General features: G+C 42.8%; 1 protein-coding gene across 1 annotated transcript; it reads right to left on the bottom strand.

Annotated features, from left to right (window-relative positions):
• Nucleotides 1-506: 506 nt before the first annotated feature.
• Nucleotides 507-16,771, bottom strand: LOC147627573 (uncharacterized). The gene is made up of 7 exons (XM_086814486.1): nucleotides 16,519-16,771; nucleotides 16,341-16,387; nucleotides 16,132-16,261; nucleotides 15,491-15,842; nucleotides 5,739-5,868; nucleotides 1,052-1,216; nucleotides 507-919 (listed from the first exon to the last, which is right to left on the bottom strand). The coding sequence occupies exons 1-7, from the start codon at nucleotides 16,640-16,642 to the stop codon at nucleotides 761-763; spliced, it is 1,107 nt and encodes a 368-aa protein (XP_086670612.1). The 5' UTR covers nucleotides 16,643-16,771; the 3' UTR covers nucleotides 507-760.
• Nucleotides 16,772-19,690: the final 2,919 nt, after the last annotated feature.

The raw sequence follows: 19,690 nt of genomic DNA, 5'->3' as shown, positions 1-19,690 counted from the left end.
AGAGAGGCCACCCAAAAATAGAAAGCCGCATCCTCATAGGAAACTACATTTACTCCCATATTATATGCAGTTTTACCGTGGTAAAAGGTAGCAATGCTAGTTGCTTGTACAAGGTTATCCATCTTGTGACTTGACCATACCAGCAATTGTTTATCCCTCGTATGTATATGAGAGAGAGAGAGAGAGAGAGAGAGAGAGAGAGAGAGAGACCACCCCAAAAAATAATAAGGAAAGATGTATTCTCAAAATTTCCAAAGCAAAAGCTCTGGTAAGTTACAAATAATAGGAAATAGCAATTTTACTTCCATATTACATGCAAAAACTGCACGAAAAGATCAATTTAACCAAGTAGCCTAAAACAACTTTGCACTAAAATCCCCGGGGCTCCACCATCAGAAGAACAAGCCTGGATGTGGTTTCACCAAACAATTACTTTTTTACAAAATACCACATTTTTTTACCACATCACGTCATTAAAGAAAAAAACTTTCAAATGAAACCAACGCTTGCCCAACAAGATAATTTCTTCTGCACACGTGCATGCGCATGTTTGAAATTGGCCCAATGCCAAAGAGAGCAACATAGCACAGGAATGTGCAACCACGAGTAACTCTTGCACTTGACACTCATATTGAAAGGTATTCATTAACTAATGGACTCACATCTTCATTAAAGTCCATGTGCACTGAAAGCTATAGGCATTTTCTTACCTTGAAAGACCCTACAAAAAATTCCCGAGGTATATGATCTGTAAAAGCCATCAATGTTTTGATTTCTTTGATCGATGAGAGGCTGGCGTGAGCGGCTTAACACATAATTTTGGTTTGGTGTTCATTAGTTCCCCTGAAAGAACTGCCACACCACAAACAGGAGAACCTTGAACTCCTGCAAGAGGAATCACTTCTACAATCACAACCATCTGCAAATCAATGCATCTCAATGAGAATGTGTGGAGCAAGGTACCAAATATATTCATCAACATGCTATAAATGATTCAAAGCATGCCAAATAGAACCATGGTCCATCCCACTTGCTAGGTAAAGAAGCCAACCTGAGGTGCTCTAAGGTCTACAGCTGTATGAGGGGCTGCCTTTGCAACTGCATCTGTTACCAAATGTATACAATCCATTCGTCCAAGCACTTCGGAATCTTGTGGAAGCTTGGATCCCTTCACTGCTGTAGCTTCAACGCCCCGTCTGTTATAACCAATCGCATACTGCATCACCCCCAATGTATAGATAGGTATTAGAAAAAAGGTCATGAGGTTCAGGTTCAAAAACTTCCGACAGAACTCAAATTTCTAACTATCTCGCTTTTTGAAGTCAGTGACAATGCATACGTGGAGTGACCTGTGGGAACGAATACAAAAGCTAGCGAAGCACACAAAAAGCAGAGGCAGAACTCCACCACATGTTTGAAAGAAGCAACCTTGTTACATTAACTCACGGGATGACACGTGGGTTAATCCAACGGTCATGATGAAAAAACTGTAACTACAGTTCTTATATAGTCCCTAAGCGACATCTTTTGTAGGAGAATGTCGCCAAACTCATAACCTAGGACCTGCTACACATTTTTGTTAACAATATTTGTTGAGCAAGTGTTGGTCAAGCCTTTGTGTATGGACCTTAGTGTGGGTCTCAAATAAATTGACCATGAAACCTTTGTAATAAATAGCATTACTGAGTAGAAGAAGCTACGTGTAAGGTGGCTCTCTCGCATGTAAAACATGGCATCATGGGTGAGCATGCTATTATTGAGTAAGCAATGGATCTAGCTCTATAAAAGAGAAATTTTCGCTTTCTTTAATAAAACACTACGTGGGATTTCAGCTTTGTGGAAACTCTGGTTTCTCTCGTATTTTATTTTGTGTAAATCTTACGTTCATCAAGAGTGTGAGAGAGGAAGAAGACAGAGATTTAAGCTCCTTTTCTAACATGGTATCAGAACCTTGCTCTAGTGCTGGGCGAGTGTTTCTGCTGAGCGAAATTATTTTTCTCGTGTGGAGGGCAACAACAAGAAGAGAGGTTTTGTTTGTGTTGAATCTGCTTGGTAAAGGTGGCACTTGCATCAAAGGTTCTGGGTAACAGAGGTTCATGGTGCTGCTTCTGAATCTGAAGTTGTGGCAGTTGTGCTGCAAGGGTCGTATTAGAGGTGAGGCCTAGGCATCTGTTCAAAGGTGCAAAAGGCAGAGGTGAAGATGACCATGTTCATGAGTGCCAGTGAGAAGCGATGCCAAATGAAGCAGCGATAGGCAACGACTGATGATTCGTAGTGCTGCTGTGTAGAAACAGAGTTGTATAAAGCGATCATACCTGCAGCCTGCATGGTTCATAGGTGGTACAAGTTGATGGTTGGTGACTGCCGGGCGCAGTTTGAACTCCGTGAAAATGAGCAAGACCTTCATAGTGTGGGTGCCATTTCCTTTGTGTGTAGCAAACGACGATGGTGTGGCTGGGTGTAAGGTGGTGATCTCGTGTAGCAAAGTGGCAGTTGCAACGTGAAGATCGTCGACAATGGTAACGTGTTCGAAGGCTGAAGCTGTGGTGGTGGCTAAAGTTGTGTGGGCAGTCATCATGATGACCGGCCAAGAATAAGAGGCAGTTTCTATACAAGTCCATCTGTGTGTGTACGGGATTGGTCAATGGCAGCAGATGGTGGTGCGCTGGCTGGCAGTTGTACGGAGCTCACAGTTCGTGGAAGAGAGACCGTATCCGTGTCCATTAATGTTCATGTGTGTTCGTGGCCAAGAGGATGGTTGAAGAAAACTTGAAGGTGGTGACACTAGCTTTCTGGGAAGCAATGGGTTATGTCTTGGTGAAGGTGGGGGTTTTTGATAAACTTTGTGATTATCCCTACACTTGATCATCAAATTTTGTTGATCAAGCTGGCCCGGGCGGAGTCATGGATGATAAGAGGAGAGTTGGGCTATGATGGCAGAGAGAGGTAGTGATAGATCTAGGGTGGGGATTCAATGGGATAAATGGTCCTCATATACATGATCAAGTTCATGGCAAAAGAGAATGCGGGTGTAGGTGATGGCGGCAAGAGACTGTAAACGAGAGATATGCAAGGTCGGCCAAAATGGGTGGGGGGGGGATAGTGAAATTCATAATCCGTGGCATGAGAGCATGAGACCCCATGAGATAGTCCGTCATCCTAGTCCCCCCCCCGCATGTGGGAAGGATGTAAGGACTATCTACTGTAGCCATCTTGTCATCTCGTTGTATATAACCAGTTCATGTATCCCCCCATCTTTAGGAAGTGCCTACCATAAGCTATGACACCCCCTTCATCTTTGTTGCTCCTCTGTGGCCATCAATCTCTGACAATCTAATGCCATCATCACACAAAATCATAAATTTGCACTTGCTTGCCGAGCATTAAAGTCCCCTAGTAAGGGTATGTCTCCCTGTTGGGAGAGCTCTGCAATGTCAACAAATAGAGGTGCATACAGGGACTCCCCACTTTTTGTCTCACTACCTGCAAACCTCAAGTTTTCTGCAGGGAAATACAATGCTGCAATATGTATAGCCAGGACTGGGGAGACACATCCACATAAACTGTACTTTCTCATCCCATCTTACGACTTAGAGCATATGTCGTCGCCTCCGAAACTGCAGATTCCAGGATGTCCCTTGCATCTCGCTGGTATCCCTTTGCCCTTGCTCTTCAACTGTGGCATTCTTGCCAACTTCCTTTGGCTTCACCACAACTACTTCCACTCTTGGGTTTTGTCTCCTATATAAGGCAAAGAACTCATCCATCGCTTTCATAGTGTTGGCGATCTCTTTATAAGCCCTTTGACAAGCATCCCTGCGCTCTTGGATGCACGGAGGTACTTCTCAAAAAGTGGTCCCATTGTGTGTTGGACAACCCTAACTTGGACCTAGACTCAACTGACAAGACACAAGTTAAGCTGCAGATTAACGCAATTCTCCCTATGCAGAAGCATGAATGGACACACTTGCAATAGACAAGACACACGATGTCCTAATCTACTGTATATTTTTCTTCTACTTAGTAAAGGCCATTTACTATGGTCATTCTAAGTCTGAATTGACAAGGTCGTTCATGTGTAGTGTCTCCTATATAAGGCAAAGAACTCGTCCAGTGTTGGCGATCTCTTCATAAGCCCTTTGACAAGCATCCCTGCGCTCTTGGATGCACGGAGGTGCTTCTCAAAAAGTGGTCCCATGATGTGTTGGACAACCCTAACTTGGACCTAGACTCAACTGACAAGACACAAGTTAAGCTGCAGATTAACGCAATTCTCCCTATGCAGAAGCATGAATGGACACACTTGCAATAGACAAGACACACGATGTCCTAATCTACTGTATATTTTTCTTCTACTTAGTAAAGGCCATTTACTATGGTCATTCTAAGTCTGAACTGACACGGTCGTTCATGTGTAGTGTCACTAGAAATTTCTAAACTATGTTTCTAGCTTCCATTGTTGGTTTCTCCCTCTTGCTTACCAAGACTGTTATCGTGTGGCTAGGATCAAAAGTAAAGACTTTTCTCTTTCACATTAGTGTGGTGTTTCAACTTCAGTATCATGTATTACTACCCAGTCTCTATATTTTCTTTGCTAGATTTTTGTTCTCATCCTTGCTTTAGTGTGATTAATTGTCCTGCCTTAGTATGTGGTTTAGTACATAAAGGTCTTTTAACAATTTATAAAGTTCTGAACCCGATAACAAGGGAGAAAGGGTGTTGACATTTAAACCATTTTAAGTATTAATTTTCTTTGATTTTCACGATTGTGGCGAGTAAGAATCCTTCCCTTTCAACTTCATGAGTGTAGGACGGCTAGTGGTGGTACTTGCTCGTATGAGGCATCAACACTTGTCTTCCCAACAAGTAAGCACGACCATCTAAAGGAGGAATATGGGTACACATGGTGGTAACCATTTACCAATGGTTTGGCATATTGTTGCTTAAGCCTTTGTACTTCAACTTTCATGAAACATGAGCTCCCTTGAGACTGATTCAGTGCTATAAAAAGTTCATTTTACTCGGTGTAATTGCTAGTTTGCCTTACTGTCCTGTATAAGAGAGTGGTCTAATCCATCATTCACATCAATCTCGGCGATAGTGACTTTGAAGTTGGATAGAACAGATATGCACACACACACAACCACATACATAGAGTATCTGGTCAAACAATTGGATTGCTAGTTGGACTGAGTGAAACACCCAAGTATGAGGCCTTGGGACCATAGACCACCTGCTTGTGGATAACTAATGGTCGCATTTCATGCCATGCCCAATGGTAGTCCAATATCCATCTCACACACACTTGCCATAGGGCCCCATCTAGACTATATTGGATACAGATGCATCTTGTACATGACAACTCAAGGAAGGAGACTTACTGGTTTTATTGTATTGTATTTTTCAGGTCCCATACGCTATTTTGGCCTCCTGAGGACAATAATACATTTTCTTCTTCCACTATTCAGCTAACACTAAGTTATGTGCACACCCATTCACCCTATCGATAACCCTGATTTTATTGCATTATTAACCAACTCTTGTCCACTGCTAGCCCATATTACACCCAACATGACCATGAGCTAATAACTCAAAGCCCACCTGTGCTGAGGGTGTACCACCCACTATTAATCTCCCTAGCCTCTCCACAAGGTCATATTATTGTTCCACAATCTTCTCATGCACTTTCTCGGAATGTTTTGATATTTTCCTTGAAACTGGATCACAAGAAAAAAAACCTTAAGCGGCTGCTCTTCTGTCGAAAGAGATTCTCCAAGGTGCTGCTTGACAAGCTTGACCACCATTAAACTTAAGCTTTCCTTTGAAAACACACAGCTAGCTTGAATAGGTACCATTCGTTGACACCACCTGCATTCAGCAGTCAAACCTTCAATGCCTATTTTGATGAACATCCAAAAATCAAACTCATCACATTGTAGCCTAGTAAAGAGTGGCACCAGTTAATTAGGAGGCAGCCACTTTTTCAAAGTCTACCACGTCATGACTCATTCACTTAGTTGCAATTTCTTTATGTTCTGGTTTTAAGAATCCAAACCTGTTTTTGAACTCTTTTTCTTTTTCTTTTTTATTATTAATACCCCCGTCTCTACCAAAAAATGTGAAAGATTATACTACAGTCTAGCCCTTGAGCATTCCCAGCTCACATTTCATATCTCCTTTCATCCCTGATATCCAGGCCCGTAAATTGAGCTCTATGAACTCACACATCACATGAATAGATCACATCTGTGAGAGGGGTGATGCATGTAACAGTGGCCATGTACACTTAATACGTGTAATATGTTTATACACTCTTTTTACCATTTACCACAGCAAATGCACTCATTTTAAACAACTTTCAATTAGCATAACACTCCTCTCACCATATCTTTCGAAGTTTGTACAACTTATCCATTAGTGCCCCACTTCTGGTTACACAACCACTTTTCACCAACCAAGCATCTACATAACGGTTCTACACCAATCACTTCAGCATACCTGAGAGGAAGCTTGGTGCATCCACAACTAATTCACCTCCTAACAACTTGATATCTACAATTACGAGAATGTATGCACAATCTGTATAGAGTACTATGGTATACCTAAGCTAGTGCAAGCGTTTAACAGAGAATGAATGGCAACAGAAATACAAGCACCACTCAGATAAACCTAAACCTAAGCCTAATGTATATTATAAACTAAATGTAATCTGTACAGAATGTTCCTGATTACAAAATGTGATCAACACTGCCAGATCTCAGACCAGAAGAAGCGCCTGCTGTAGATCTCTGATTAGCCTTGCCATTTGCTTGGAAACGCTAGTAGGTTTGATGATTACTGAGGGGACTGGTACATAGGAGGAGCAGGGGCTGGTCAAGCGGGCCTCTACTGGCTGATTGGGTCCCAAAACCGCCTGTTAGGACTGGCTGACGGGGGCCAGGGCTGCGCAACTGCCCTGGCCTGGTCGCCTTGGTGGGTGACCTGGACACCACTAGGAGGTGTGTGACACTCTCCTGCACTTGCATCGCAACTGCTCTCGACTGCATCACTTCTAATAAGCTCGCAAAACAACGGCCATGACTCATCCGTAAACTGCTCCTCATCGAACCAAACGGCATGCAGGATCAGATAGCCTTTGAATTTCGTGAAATACTAAATCTACTTCCGACAGGACCTTGCTTGTACTGGTGCAAGGCCACCTACTTCGGTACCAAGACCTCCTGGAGTCCACCATCGTCCACTATCTCGAGCTCGTCCTCATCTAGCGAAACACTGAGCTTTGGCCCATGGTACTCCATAAGATTGCCTGAATGGAACACCGGAAGCATCTTCCAATGGCTTAGTAACTCTCCAACCTGAAGACCACATCATTGAGCTTCTTGATGGTCTTGAATGGTCCTTTCTTTATTTGGTAGAAACTTCCCCACTCTGCTTGAACAACTGCATTTGGATCTTGAGGTACACCCAATCACCTTCCTTAAAGTTGCTATCCCGTCAAAGCTTGTCCACTTCTCAGACTTGACGTGTTTGAGCCTTTCGGATCTTCTTTCGAGATGATTGGTGCAGAAAAAACACTGCCTACCAATCATCTTGCAAGACATTTTTCAAGAGTGCGTTGAGAGCGTGAGGCTTCCCCCATGGACTTGTCCTTACCATCCATGGCCTTGGATTGTCCACCCTTGTCTTTGCCCTTCTGCTAAGATCGTTGTTGACTCCCAAAGTTGAAATCATCCCGTGGCTTGAGGCATCTTGGACTACGAGGCTGATGTGCATGAACTCGCACATGCAAGGATGATTTTAAACCATCCACAAAATGCTCTACTTGCTCCCACCACCAGACAGTCTGTGAGAGCACGAGTAGACAAATCCTAAAGCAAGCTAGATAATCGGCTACATGCTCACCCTGCTTTTGTGTAAAATCCTCCCATTGTTTCTTCAGACCATGAAAACAAACTCCTTGAGAATAGCCTTGCGGCAATGGTCTCATGCCTGAACTCCATGATTCTTCAAATAATCTTCCCACCACAACAAGACGAGGCCAATCAAAGTTGTTTGAACAATGAACCAATCATCCTCCACTTGCCTCCAAGGTAGCAATCATCTCCCAAGCCCAATTGGGCACTATCTTAGCATCCATCTTCTTGAACTTGGGAGATTTGAGCATCTTCAACATCTCGAACTACTGTGCCTATGAAACGAGAACCGGGGTGTAAAGTCCTTCCCTGAATCTCCCTAAACACAGCCGAAAACCAAGGTTAGTCGAGTCCCTGTTACTGACTATATCAAAAGGCAGTTCATTCAACCTGAAAAGCTGCTCAACATACTATTACGCCAATTTGGTTGCCTTCACTGTCACTTTTGTAGGTAAAAATCATGCCATCTTCGTCAATCTATATACCACCACCTAGATAGCATCATGCCCTCTATTGGTCCATGGCATACCTACAATGAAGTCCATGGAAATACTCTTCCATTTACCTCTTGGGATCTCTAGAGGATGTAACATACCTCCAGCCCTTATTCACTTGACATTGACGACACTATACCACATAGTCTTGAGCATACACCTTCATCTTAGGCAAGTAAAACGTCCGTTTTACTAAATCATAGGTTCGTTGTGCCCCTGAATGACCCATTGTAGGAGTGTCATGACATTCATGCAGGGTCCTCTTCCTAATCTCAGTGTTATCTGGTACACAAACCTTCCCATTTCGGAACAACCATCCATTCCGAATAAGGAACTGACTGCCTACCACACTTATAGATGGCATGACTCCGGAGTCTCGATCTAAATCTAAGGAGCTCCCTGCCTAGACCTATTGCCAATACTGACCAAAATGATTGTCGGTCTCACATAGCCCTCTCAAAGAGTCATAAAGATCAGCCCTAATCTCGGTGAAGCTCAAAGAGTTCATTTCTACTCAAGGCATCTGCACTCTATTCAGGCTACCCTTCCAATTCTTTATTTTTATATCAAAATGTTGCATCAACTCACCCCATCGTGCCTTCCTCCCCCTCAACTCAAATCTATCACATATGTACTTAATCGACTCATGGTCGGTTAGCACAACAAACTTGGTTCCATAAAGGTAATGTCGCCAAGTTTTTAAAGCGTGTATAAACCACATACAGCTCTTTCTCATGAGTGTGCCATCTGACATGGGTATCGTCAAGCTTCTTGCTTTCAAATGCCACAAGTCGGCCATCTTGGAACTATGTCGCGCCTATCACGAAATCACTAGCATTTGTCTCGACCACAAATGGTCTACTAGAATCCGGCAAGGCCAATACAAGTGCTTCCTTCACCTTAAGCTTGAGAGCTCGAAAAGCCTCATCAAGCTTCTCATTCCAAGAGATTGGGCTATCAGACTTGCCTCCTCTATGCCTAAGGAGAACCATGAAAGGTACAGTTAATTACGAATAATCGCTCACCGACTTCTTAAGAAAGACAGTGAATCCCAAAAATGCTTGAAGTTGCCTCACAATTTGAGGAACTGGCCAATCCAAACCTTCTCTATACGCTCAAGATCTATGCTCATCCCATTTCAAGAAATCCGATGTCCTAGATATGTGAGCTCTCTTTTGAAGAACTTACACTTTGTATACTTGGCATACAACTCCCCTCTCAGAATCCTCAAGACGATCTGGAGATGTTCGACGTGCTCCTCCAAAGTACAACTTTATATCAAGATATCATCTAGAAACACAACCACGAATTTCCCTAATAATCTCGAAAGAGATCATTCATCATCTATTGGAAAGTAGCAGGAGTATTCGTGGACCTAAAAGGTAACACGAGAAACTCGTAATGGCCACATTGCGTGTAGTATCCCGTCTCGTCTTAAAGACGTCTTCCTCAACTATCTGTATCTGGTGATATAACCAGTACGAAGGTCAATCTTCAAAAAATACGAAGCTCCCTGCAACATATCAATCAAATCATCCGCTCTGGGAAGGGGATATCTATTCTTGATCGTAACTTTATTCAACTTTTTATAGTCGACACAGATTCTCCAACTTCGTCCCTCTTGTGCTTCAAAAGTACTAGTGCCCCCCAAGGAGATTTACTCTTACCAATATGTCCCATCCTGAGATATTTCGACATTTGGCAAGAGTGTTTACCTCATCATGGAGTACGCAATCCGACATCTAGAGCCAAGAGAAAAGACATGCTCATGCCACACACATGGAAAGTACGTAGGTTGGCGTGTCGAAGGTGGTATGGAACATAGGTTGGCATACGGGTAGGCTTTGTTGGTATGGAACATAGGTTGGCATGTCAAAGGCATACGGGTAGGCTTGGTTGGTATGGGACGCCGAAGTTAGACATGGATCTATGGGATCGTGCAAGAAGCCCTAGCCTTGGCTCAGGGGAGATCGCAGTCGTGGTTCGGAGGTGAGCTAGCCTGTCACCTCATGATTTGGTTCAAAACTAGCCTTGGTTTTCGGCTGTGTTTAGGAAAATTCAAGGAAGGACTTTACAGTTGGTATTAGAGCACATTTTTGGGATCGGCAAGTGTCAGTTGCCAACTATACAAAGCTACACAAAGCCGCCTGCAATCTCCGAGTTTACTCCACATATTGTCACCATTTGCCTGCCCAAGTGGCTTCCCCTATTTCGTGCCAAGATACGGAAGGCCAATGAGCTTCGTGTTGCCCATACTAAGGCCAAGACTCACGTCACCTACGGGAAGCCAGGCCTCGTGTCACCCGTAGTGTGGTCAAGACGTGGAACCCACTGTCAGGGATCCCAGTAGAGGCTTCCCACTAAGCCAATTCCGTGCTCCGGAAGACCTGCTATTTACAGGTCCCAAGAACGGGAGATATATGCATAATGCACATGCACACATCTCTACTTGCTTGAAACTGATTTCGCGTGACTTATTTTCGTGTGATTGCCTGCTATGACATGTGCAGTTCATGGGCACCCGTGATCCGAGCGAATGCCCCTGTCTTCTATATGCACCAATGCTCCTAGTCAGCAGGTAGTAATGTTGTCGACCAGTTGCACCCGACTGCCACATCACCACTACCACATGGCACTGCTTATCGACTGTGTTGTCCAACCCTACCTATCAACTACTATCTGATGTTTGGTTGTACCCTTCATACTCATAGGTGTCACACATCTGGTCATGCAATACTTCTAAGGCTGCAGCATGGGAGGTCCTTGAAGCCATATTCCAATCCCGTAATGAAGCACAAGTCATGTATCTGGGAATTGGACAACCTGACCATGAACAAGGGAGATTCCAAATCACCTTACCAAGGTAACAGATCTTTAAAAGCAATAGCTATTGAATATTAACGTGTTACAGAAGAAGAAGAAGCCAACCTAGTCCATGATGAGTGGGCTTTCTAGCTACATTATCACTATGGGGGGAATGTTAAATATTAATAGTGATTAATGTGGGAATAAGCTAGTGCTAGGTGGTTGTGTAAACTAGCACTCTGGTGTGTGTAAGCTTAGGTTTAAATAAAGTGGCTCTAGTGTGCGTAAACAACCGCTAGTGTGTGGGTTCCTTTGTGTGTAGGAACAACCTCTTAGAAGGATCTATGTAAGATGTGCAAAGGTGACACCTCTTAGGGACACTTGGCATCATGCCTTGACATGTGGCATGTGTGGTGGTAGCATATGCACACACCTTGTAAAGAGGGGCCCCCTCCTATAAAAAGGATCCCACACTAGCAGTTGTTCACACACACTAGAGCCGCTTAATTTAAACCTAAGCTTACACACACGAGTGCTAGTCCACACAACCACCTCGCACTAGTTTATTCCCACATTGATCACAATTAATATTTAACATCATGTAAGCGATTGGGTGTCCGTTTTGCCATAACACAACACCTATAGCGATATTACTCAGATGGCAGTAATGACCATGAGGGGATCATCCCAAGCAACTAGTGCTAAACAAGATGTCTCTACTAGAACCTCCGTGACGGCTTAAAAAGCTTGCAATCCAACGGGTGTCACCTAGACGCGTTGCCTTTGGGTGTTGACTCCCTTAAGCCCTTTGGGTCTTGACTCCCTTAAGCAAGTCCATGAGGTCTGTTGAGTGGTCTATGTGCGCCTAATATACCTGTAATATGCGAAAGCTTCAGAGAAGAATCAGTAACTTCAATACTCAGAATTCAACACTCTTTTCGTGACAGAAATTAACGCACAAACTGAAAGGAGATGTGCAGAAAATAGAGAGAGAGAGAGAGAGGGAGAGGTGGAGAGGACACAGTATTGGGTCCCAATTACCCTCTGTAGGGCCCCCACCACGGATGGTGTATTTGCTTTATTAGAATGATGAGAAAATCTGAAAGAAAATACAGCAATCTTGGACCTTTTCTTGGCTGGGAATACCCTGCCCTTGACCTGAATCCTTCACCCCTTTGCTTAGCACCCTCTTGGCTTTGTCTAGCCTCTTATGCTTGAGCTCTTGGTGGAGAATGAGATAAATGAATGGGATTGTGGGCTCTCCCTTATATAGTACTCCTACTGCAGCAATCGGCCAGCACAAAGCCAGCATTTAAAGTCCCAGGACTGTGAATATTCAGAAATAAATGCTGAATAAAATCCCATAAAATGCTGCGTTTTTCCCTATCAAGCTGAAAGGTGATGCGCCTACTTCCAGAGACCTGGGCACAACTTTTGCCCACAATCCAAGGGCTGGGCAGCCTGTATGGGCTGCCCCATACTTGCCCTACAGCCATGTAAAGGCTGTAATCTCCTGGAATCTACCTTATTCTTGCCCTAGGGCTGTCCTACAGCCCCTCCATGGCTGATGGGTTCAGCCTGGGCCTTCCTGGCCTTCATGGGGGTGGTTCCACACCATTCCCATGCCCACACTAAGATCCGGGGTAGCCCTATGGGCTGGCCCCTTGTCCTAACCACTATCTACTCAATGATCTAGCAGCCGGTACCACACCAAATACACAGAATCACTGACATCATTCTAGAGGGAGACTCACAGCGCGGACTAGCACTGTTTCATGTGCAGGACAGTGCACATCTGACCTTAGACTTCTGTGCAGGACAATGCACACCTGACCTCGGACATCTGAGATGGATCCCTGGCTTACTCGTGGGCTCACATGGGACCAGTTCACCATCCCAGGTCCTGCACCTTCTGTACAGAAATGTCTACGTGGCATCCAAGTGCGGGATGCAGGTGACATCCCCTTCTGCTTAACTTGACGAAAGCTGCATAGCCTCCAAATAATCCATCAATAACGCCGGATAGTCTTCGAAAAACTCTTTGTCGAGTCATACCGCTTCATGGGTTCCTCGGTCCTGAAACTTTGTGAGGAACTGTCGTAGTCTTCGGCCTGAGCCATGCTTGAAGCGATGCAGAAGGATCTGTTCTGGAACCATAACTTCTGCTTCATCAACAATGTTTGGTTCCGTTTCGTCTTTGACCTCTAAAGGGAGTGGACCTACATATGGCTTTAACCAACTGACATGAAATACATCGTGCATAGTCCAACTCGGAGGTAGCTTTAACTGCATAGACACCTCATTAATCTTTTTCCTGATGGAAAAAGGTCCGAAGCTCCTAAAAGACAACTTTGGGCATCGCTTGCCCACGTGTTTCAATCTTTGCTTCATAATCCGAAGATAAACCCAATCCCCTTCCGAAAACTTCATATCCCTTCGGTCTTTGTTGGCCTGTCGAGTGTAGGCTTCTTGCGCTTTAGCCAATCTATCTTTTACTGACTCTAAGATCTCCTGGTAAGACTCCGTCACTCTGTTCGCCTCCGGTATTGAAGACGAAGTCCGGTTAACAACGAAAGGTCTTCCAAACGCTGCCTCATATGCAGTCCTACCAATAGCTGAAGAAAAAGAGTCATTCAAAACAACTTGAAACTAAAGGCAAATACGATTCCCACTTACCTTGCTGATCGTGGACATAACACTTCAGCACATCAAAGGCCAACTGGTTGTATATCTCTGTCTGGCCGTCTGTCTGTGGATGGAATGCACTGGAAAAATTCAACTTAGTACCAAAATTATCAAACAATGCCCTCCAAAAATGACTGGTAAACTTGGCATCTCGGTCTGACACTACGGTCCTAGAAATCCCGCCAATCGGGTACCAATGCTGAATGAACAACTGGGCAACATTCTCGGCGGTCACATTGGCCCTGCAAGGAATAAGCATAACAAATTTACTAAACCTATCAACAATAGTTAAGCACTGCATATTACGCTTACTCGAACTGGGAGGTAGATTCGTGACAAAGTCCATGGAAATGTCTTAGAAAGGACCCTCAGAAATTGGCAAGGGCTGTAACAACTCTATCTTCTTTCCACCACGAGGAGCTTTCACCTTTTGACAAATGTCACAACGTTGTACATATGTAAACACATCACGCCTCATCTTTGGCCAATAGTATTGCCGTTCCAATTTCTCCAGAGTCAAATTCATGCCCCTATGACCACCTGTAATGGCGTCATGGACATCATGGAGAAGAGCTACCCGGAATGACTTCATGACACATAGTCAGCCTTTGTAGAAAAGCCAACCATCGCGTATCAAAAAATGGCATGGTCCTATGGCATCCAATGCTTGTTCCCACTATGTACCGAATTTCTCAGAATCCGCGTACGTGTGCTTCATGTCCTCTAGTCCTGTACCAAAAACAAGGTCAAGTCTAGTGGTTTGAATCGTAGACACTTGTCCCTTCCTGCTCAAAGCGTCGGCCACTGGATTGGCCTTTCCTGGAAGGTACTCAATCTTACCACCGAACTGCTGGAATATCTGACTCCAGCGGTGTTATCGATCACTCCACTGTGAACTTGGCATTGTCTGGATCCAGCGTAATGCCTGATGGTCAGTGCGAACCTCGAAGTCACGGCCATACAGAAAATGTTTCCAATGTTTCAAGGCCTGTATAACTGCTAGGAGTTCACGATCATAGACTGAGTAGTTCTTCTCAGCGGGCAGTAACTTACGAGACATGTAAGCTACTGGATGACCATTTTGTTACAATACACCTCCAATTGCGATGTTGCTCACATCGGTGATCACTTGAAATCTTCCCGTCAGCTTAAGATCCACAACATTCTCCGGCTCCACAAAGAGGCACCGACATAGGAGGTGAACATCAACAGCATGTACCCTGTTGTTGGGGAAGATGACACATGATGGGTTCTGCCTCTTTCATTGTACATGCAAGGCCTACGTAGTACACAAGCCCTGGTTCTTTTGGTAGATAGCTTCATTACACTCGCCTAATATTCCCATCTTTCCTTACACTCCCCTGCACAGACGACTTTGCATGTGCCTCCCCCACCACTCATATCACTACCAGCAATCACTTACTACAATTAATTAATTAGTCATGCATATGCACACGATGTTTTGTACTTTTGTGATTTGGTCCCAACAGAGGCCGTATTTGGCCTCCACGGAAGATACTATCATTCTCTTATGCACACAATCTATTTGTATGTATAGCATCTGCATGCAAACCCAACCAAAAAAAAACTTACTGTGGAGGATTCCTTACACCATTCTCTATATCTTCAAGTACTTTGAACAGCACATTTACAGGGTCATCTGAAATGCTGCTCTCCAGAAAAATTGAGATTATGCCTTTCTGAGTCATTTTGAGAAGAAATACACCAGACCCATCATCGGGGTAAGGGTGTCCGTGGCCTGCACGAGTCCTTTTTGGATTGACTGCATCTCTCTGCTGTGTATGGCATTGCTTTACTTGATGCCTTTCAACAATTAGATCTGAATCAAGTTGTTTGGTCGATGATGCACTTGTCCTATTATCATCTGAGATTTCCAAAACTGCAGTCTCTGTGGCCTCCTGCCTCTCTTCTTCACTTTCTCTATCTGAATAATAAATAGCAGCCCAATCAATAAAAATCAAGGTTGAATATTACATTAATTTATAACTCAATAATCAAGCCAACCAATCAAAATAGGAAAAAAAGGCAAACAGAAAATACGAGTAATATTACCCATAAATACCTCTTCAAGAGAAGTACCAAGATTTGATGAAAATGAGAAAATAAAAAAGTTCCAACATGTCTTTAAAATTGTTTTAAGAAAATACATGATGGAAATAACAGGAAAAGGTGTTTGGAATTTTTGAAGGTATGATTAAGAGGGGTACAGGTACCATGTAAAGAAGGCTGCCCTTCCTTCAAACAAATAAGCTGTTCCTCTGACGTTTTGTTTTCATCCATGTTTCCATCCTCCTCGGCATTCTGGGATCCTTGAGCTGCCCTGAAGTTAGGGCTTCTCAGATACTGCATTTTATGAAAAAATCAAAAATAGTTTTAGTTTACTATTAAGCGTTTTGTATTGAGAAAGTATCACAGCACTAACCTCTCTTAAGATACTCATGGCTTCTTTGGTAGCACTCTTCTCGCGATCTGCTAAAAAGTAAGATAAACCGAATGAAATGTGTAAGATAATCAAATTAAGAGCTTTTCTCTCTCTCTCTCTCTCTCTCTCTCTCTCTCTCTCTCACACACACACACACAAAGAAATAGAGTCAGGATACCTAGCGTGCAGGTGATGAGGAAACCCTTTAAGGAAGGGATGGTGGAGACAGCTTTGTAGTTGAAGCGGGGAAGGCCAGTGGCAGAGGCATGGTGCTCCCATGGTGGCACAGAGTGCTCCTCCATTTCCCTCGCAAGCCTGCTTTAAAAAGACAGACAGAGATTGCCTGGTATATTTTATATTCATCATCCGAGCGTCATGTCCACAGCTTTTCGTTCAGCCACTCTCGAGAGTCGATTACATGTAGTAATTGAGGCGTGTAAAGCTAAGCACATAGAGAAGCAGCCAGTTTATACTTTTGTGGCATTCATTGAGAACCCAGTGGTGAAAATTTGGTCAAAAGGGGATGTCTCGGAAAAGTAACGGCTGTACTTTTGAGGCCATAATTGTTGCTTTTATGTAGTTGGGGTCATGGGGGCAATCTTCCTTTGTCTGTGAGGATGAAAGGTGGGACCTCATCTCCAAATCACTCAACAGTGAATTGGATGGTCTCTGAATTTTGGTGTGGTCTGTTGGTTTCAAAATCTTTACTTGATGTAATGTAATTAAGAGAAGGGATGTAGGACTTTTTGTAAAGGGCAGCTTTTGTTAATATTAATATATGTAACTATTGTTCCCAAAAAAAAAGATTTACTAGAACTTCATTTGTGTTATCTATTTGAACTTTATTCGTACATCTGTTGTGTAAGGTAGATCCTAAGGTCCTAAGGTCTAACCTTGCATGCTAAGGATTCCAAAATTGAGTAGATCCTATATCCTAAGGTCTAACCTTGCATGCTAAGGATTCCAAAATTGGAAGCCCACAATTAGCTCCCCTAGCTGCCCCGCCATGACTCCTTGCACTCTATGATCCTTTGCCTCACGGTAGCTAACCACATGACATATACTCTCTACATACACATGTACATCCCCCTAGCACCTACTACCAATGATAGATTCACTTAAACTTTATGTGTGTTATCTATTCACTCTCTACATAGGGTGACTTCACATGTACACCCCTCTAGCACTTACTACAACCGGTAGATTCACTCAAACTTTATGTGTGTTATCTATTAACTCGAACCTTATTTATACAAATGTTATAAGGTTAAACCTTAGAAGATCCTAGATCCTAAGGTCAAACCTTGCATGTTAAGGATTCCAAAAGGACTTGATTCCTAAAGCTAGAAGTTTGGGATAGCGTTTTGACTTGAGTCTAAGGTTCACCTCATGGGGAAGTTTTTGGGACTTGAATCCAAGAGATACCTCTAGCACTTAACTCTTGGAGATAGAAATTTGGGATAGTTTTTGCACTTAAATTCATTGTTTACATAAACAATGTGATTTTATCATACGATTCCAAGGCATACAAGTAAGAAATGAGACCTAGAGCTATGATTTTTAGGTTATTTCTATGAAAATCACATGCAACCAAGGCCCTTCTTAAATGTATCATTAGGAGCACACCTGTAAATTTTTTAGCACTCTTGAGCATTAATAAAGTACGCTAAGAAAATGATGAAAAGACTTATTAACACTCACAATGGAGTATTGAGTGGTCAAAATTTTATGCGAACATGTAAGCATATGAATCACATGCAAAGGCCATGATTCCCCCTATATAAAACATGATGTCAATGTGAGTAAGCTTGAGCCCTCTAAGTGGCATAATCATTTCTATTGAAGAAATTTCATATTAGAAAATATTTGGTGGAAAATGAAGTGATTCCAAATTTGAAAGCCCACAATCAGTTGTGCTTCTTGCACTTTCCCTCTTTCTCTATCTCACCTCTTCCATTCTATGATCCTCATCACTACCTTTTGGCTTATTGACTGACTATGTCATTGCTTCCTGTACACATAGTTGTGCATTTCAAACACATAGATCATTTTGCATAAAAGAGAGAGAGCCAGAGAGAAGATTCAACTATGTATTTCAAACCCATAGATCATTGTGTATAGCAAAGAGAGAGCGAGAGAGGAGTTTCAATTGAGCCTATGAGAGAGAGACCATTTCCATTTGATGAGGAGGTCACCATAGAGAAATGGAGACCTCTTCATCTTCTTTGCACAGAGAGAGAGAGAGAGAGAGAGAGAGAGAGAGAGAGAGATGAACTCAAATCTAAGACCACACTCATGTTCTTTGCTCAATAGAGAAATATTGGCATGCAATCCACATGACTTCACTTGCTATACTGGGAGATATAATCGATTTCTTGCTATATAAACAAAGTTAACCTTTAAAGTCAATTTCTTGCTAAATACAACGTTAAGCTTCGAATTCATTTTCGACGATAAAAATGACTTTTTGGATGCCTAAATAAAAAGTTGACCTTTGAATTTATTACTTTCCTTATTTACATTACCTCAAATATAAGATTTTGGGTGCCTATTTAATTAGTTATGCACATGCACACGATGTTATAGACTTTTGTGCTTGGGTTCTATAGGTCATAGTCAACCTCCCACAAACAATAATATCATCTCTCTCTCTCTCTCTCTCTCTCTCTCTCTCTCTCTCTCTCTCTCTCTCTCTCACACACACACACACACACACACACAAACCAGTCACACTCGTGTGTGTGTGTGTGTGTGTGTGTGTGTGTGTGTGTGTGTGTGTGTGTGTGTTGCTAGTTTTAAAACATATACAATATCCACAGATGAATAAACAAAACTATTCATAAAGCCATACCACCTTGATTTAGTGAAATGTTATACATGAAACAAGTTCAACTATGAGTCATGTACATTTTAGGGTCAATGATGACAAGTTGCATCTAGTGGAATTAAAATAGCAAGGAAAGCTTGTTTGAAATTAACTACAAGAGAAGAGAAGATAGGTTGTGTTACCTGCATCCATATAAATAGACAAAACATTTTATTAGCCTGAATGTGTATTACATGTGTCAATGGACCTATCCACATGTTATAGATGTCACCCTATCCTTCCAGTTAAACAAACAACCTAACCAAGAATGATTATGTAAGTCCAAGTAACTATGACCTCCGATAGATCAAGTTGTTATGTAATTCCCCAAAAGAACAAACATTTATCCAGATCTTTATGAACATTTTATAAATATTTTATGAGTCATCATGTTTAATAGCTGACATCATATGAGACAGATCTGAATAAATCCAGATCGATTAGTACAAGGGGAGAGTAGCCCCTCTTAGTCTTAGAGTAGACC

The sequence above is a fragment of the Cibotium barometz genome, chromosome 20, assembly GCF_041138505.1.
Source record: "Cibotium barometz isolate CiBa-2024 chromosome 20, ASM4113850v1, whole genome shotgun sequence".
Taxonomy (NCBI): Eukaryota; Viridiplantae; Streptophyta; class Polypodiopsida; order Cyatheales; family Cibotiaceae; genus Cibotium; species Cibotium barometz.
Note: the sequence above shows the minus strand (reverse complement) of the source record. Positions and strands in the feature narration are given on the sequence as shown.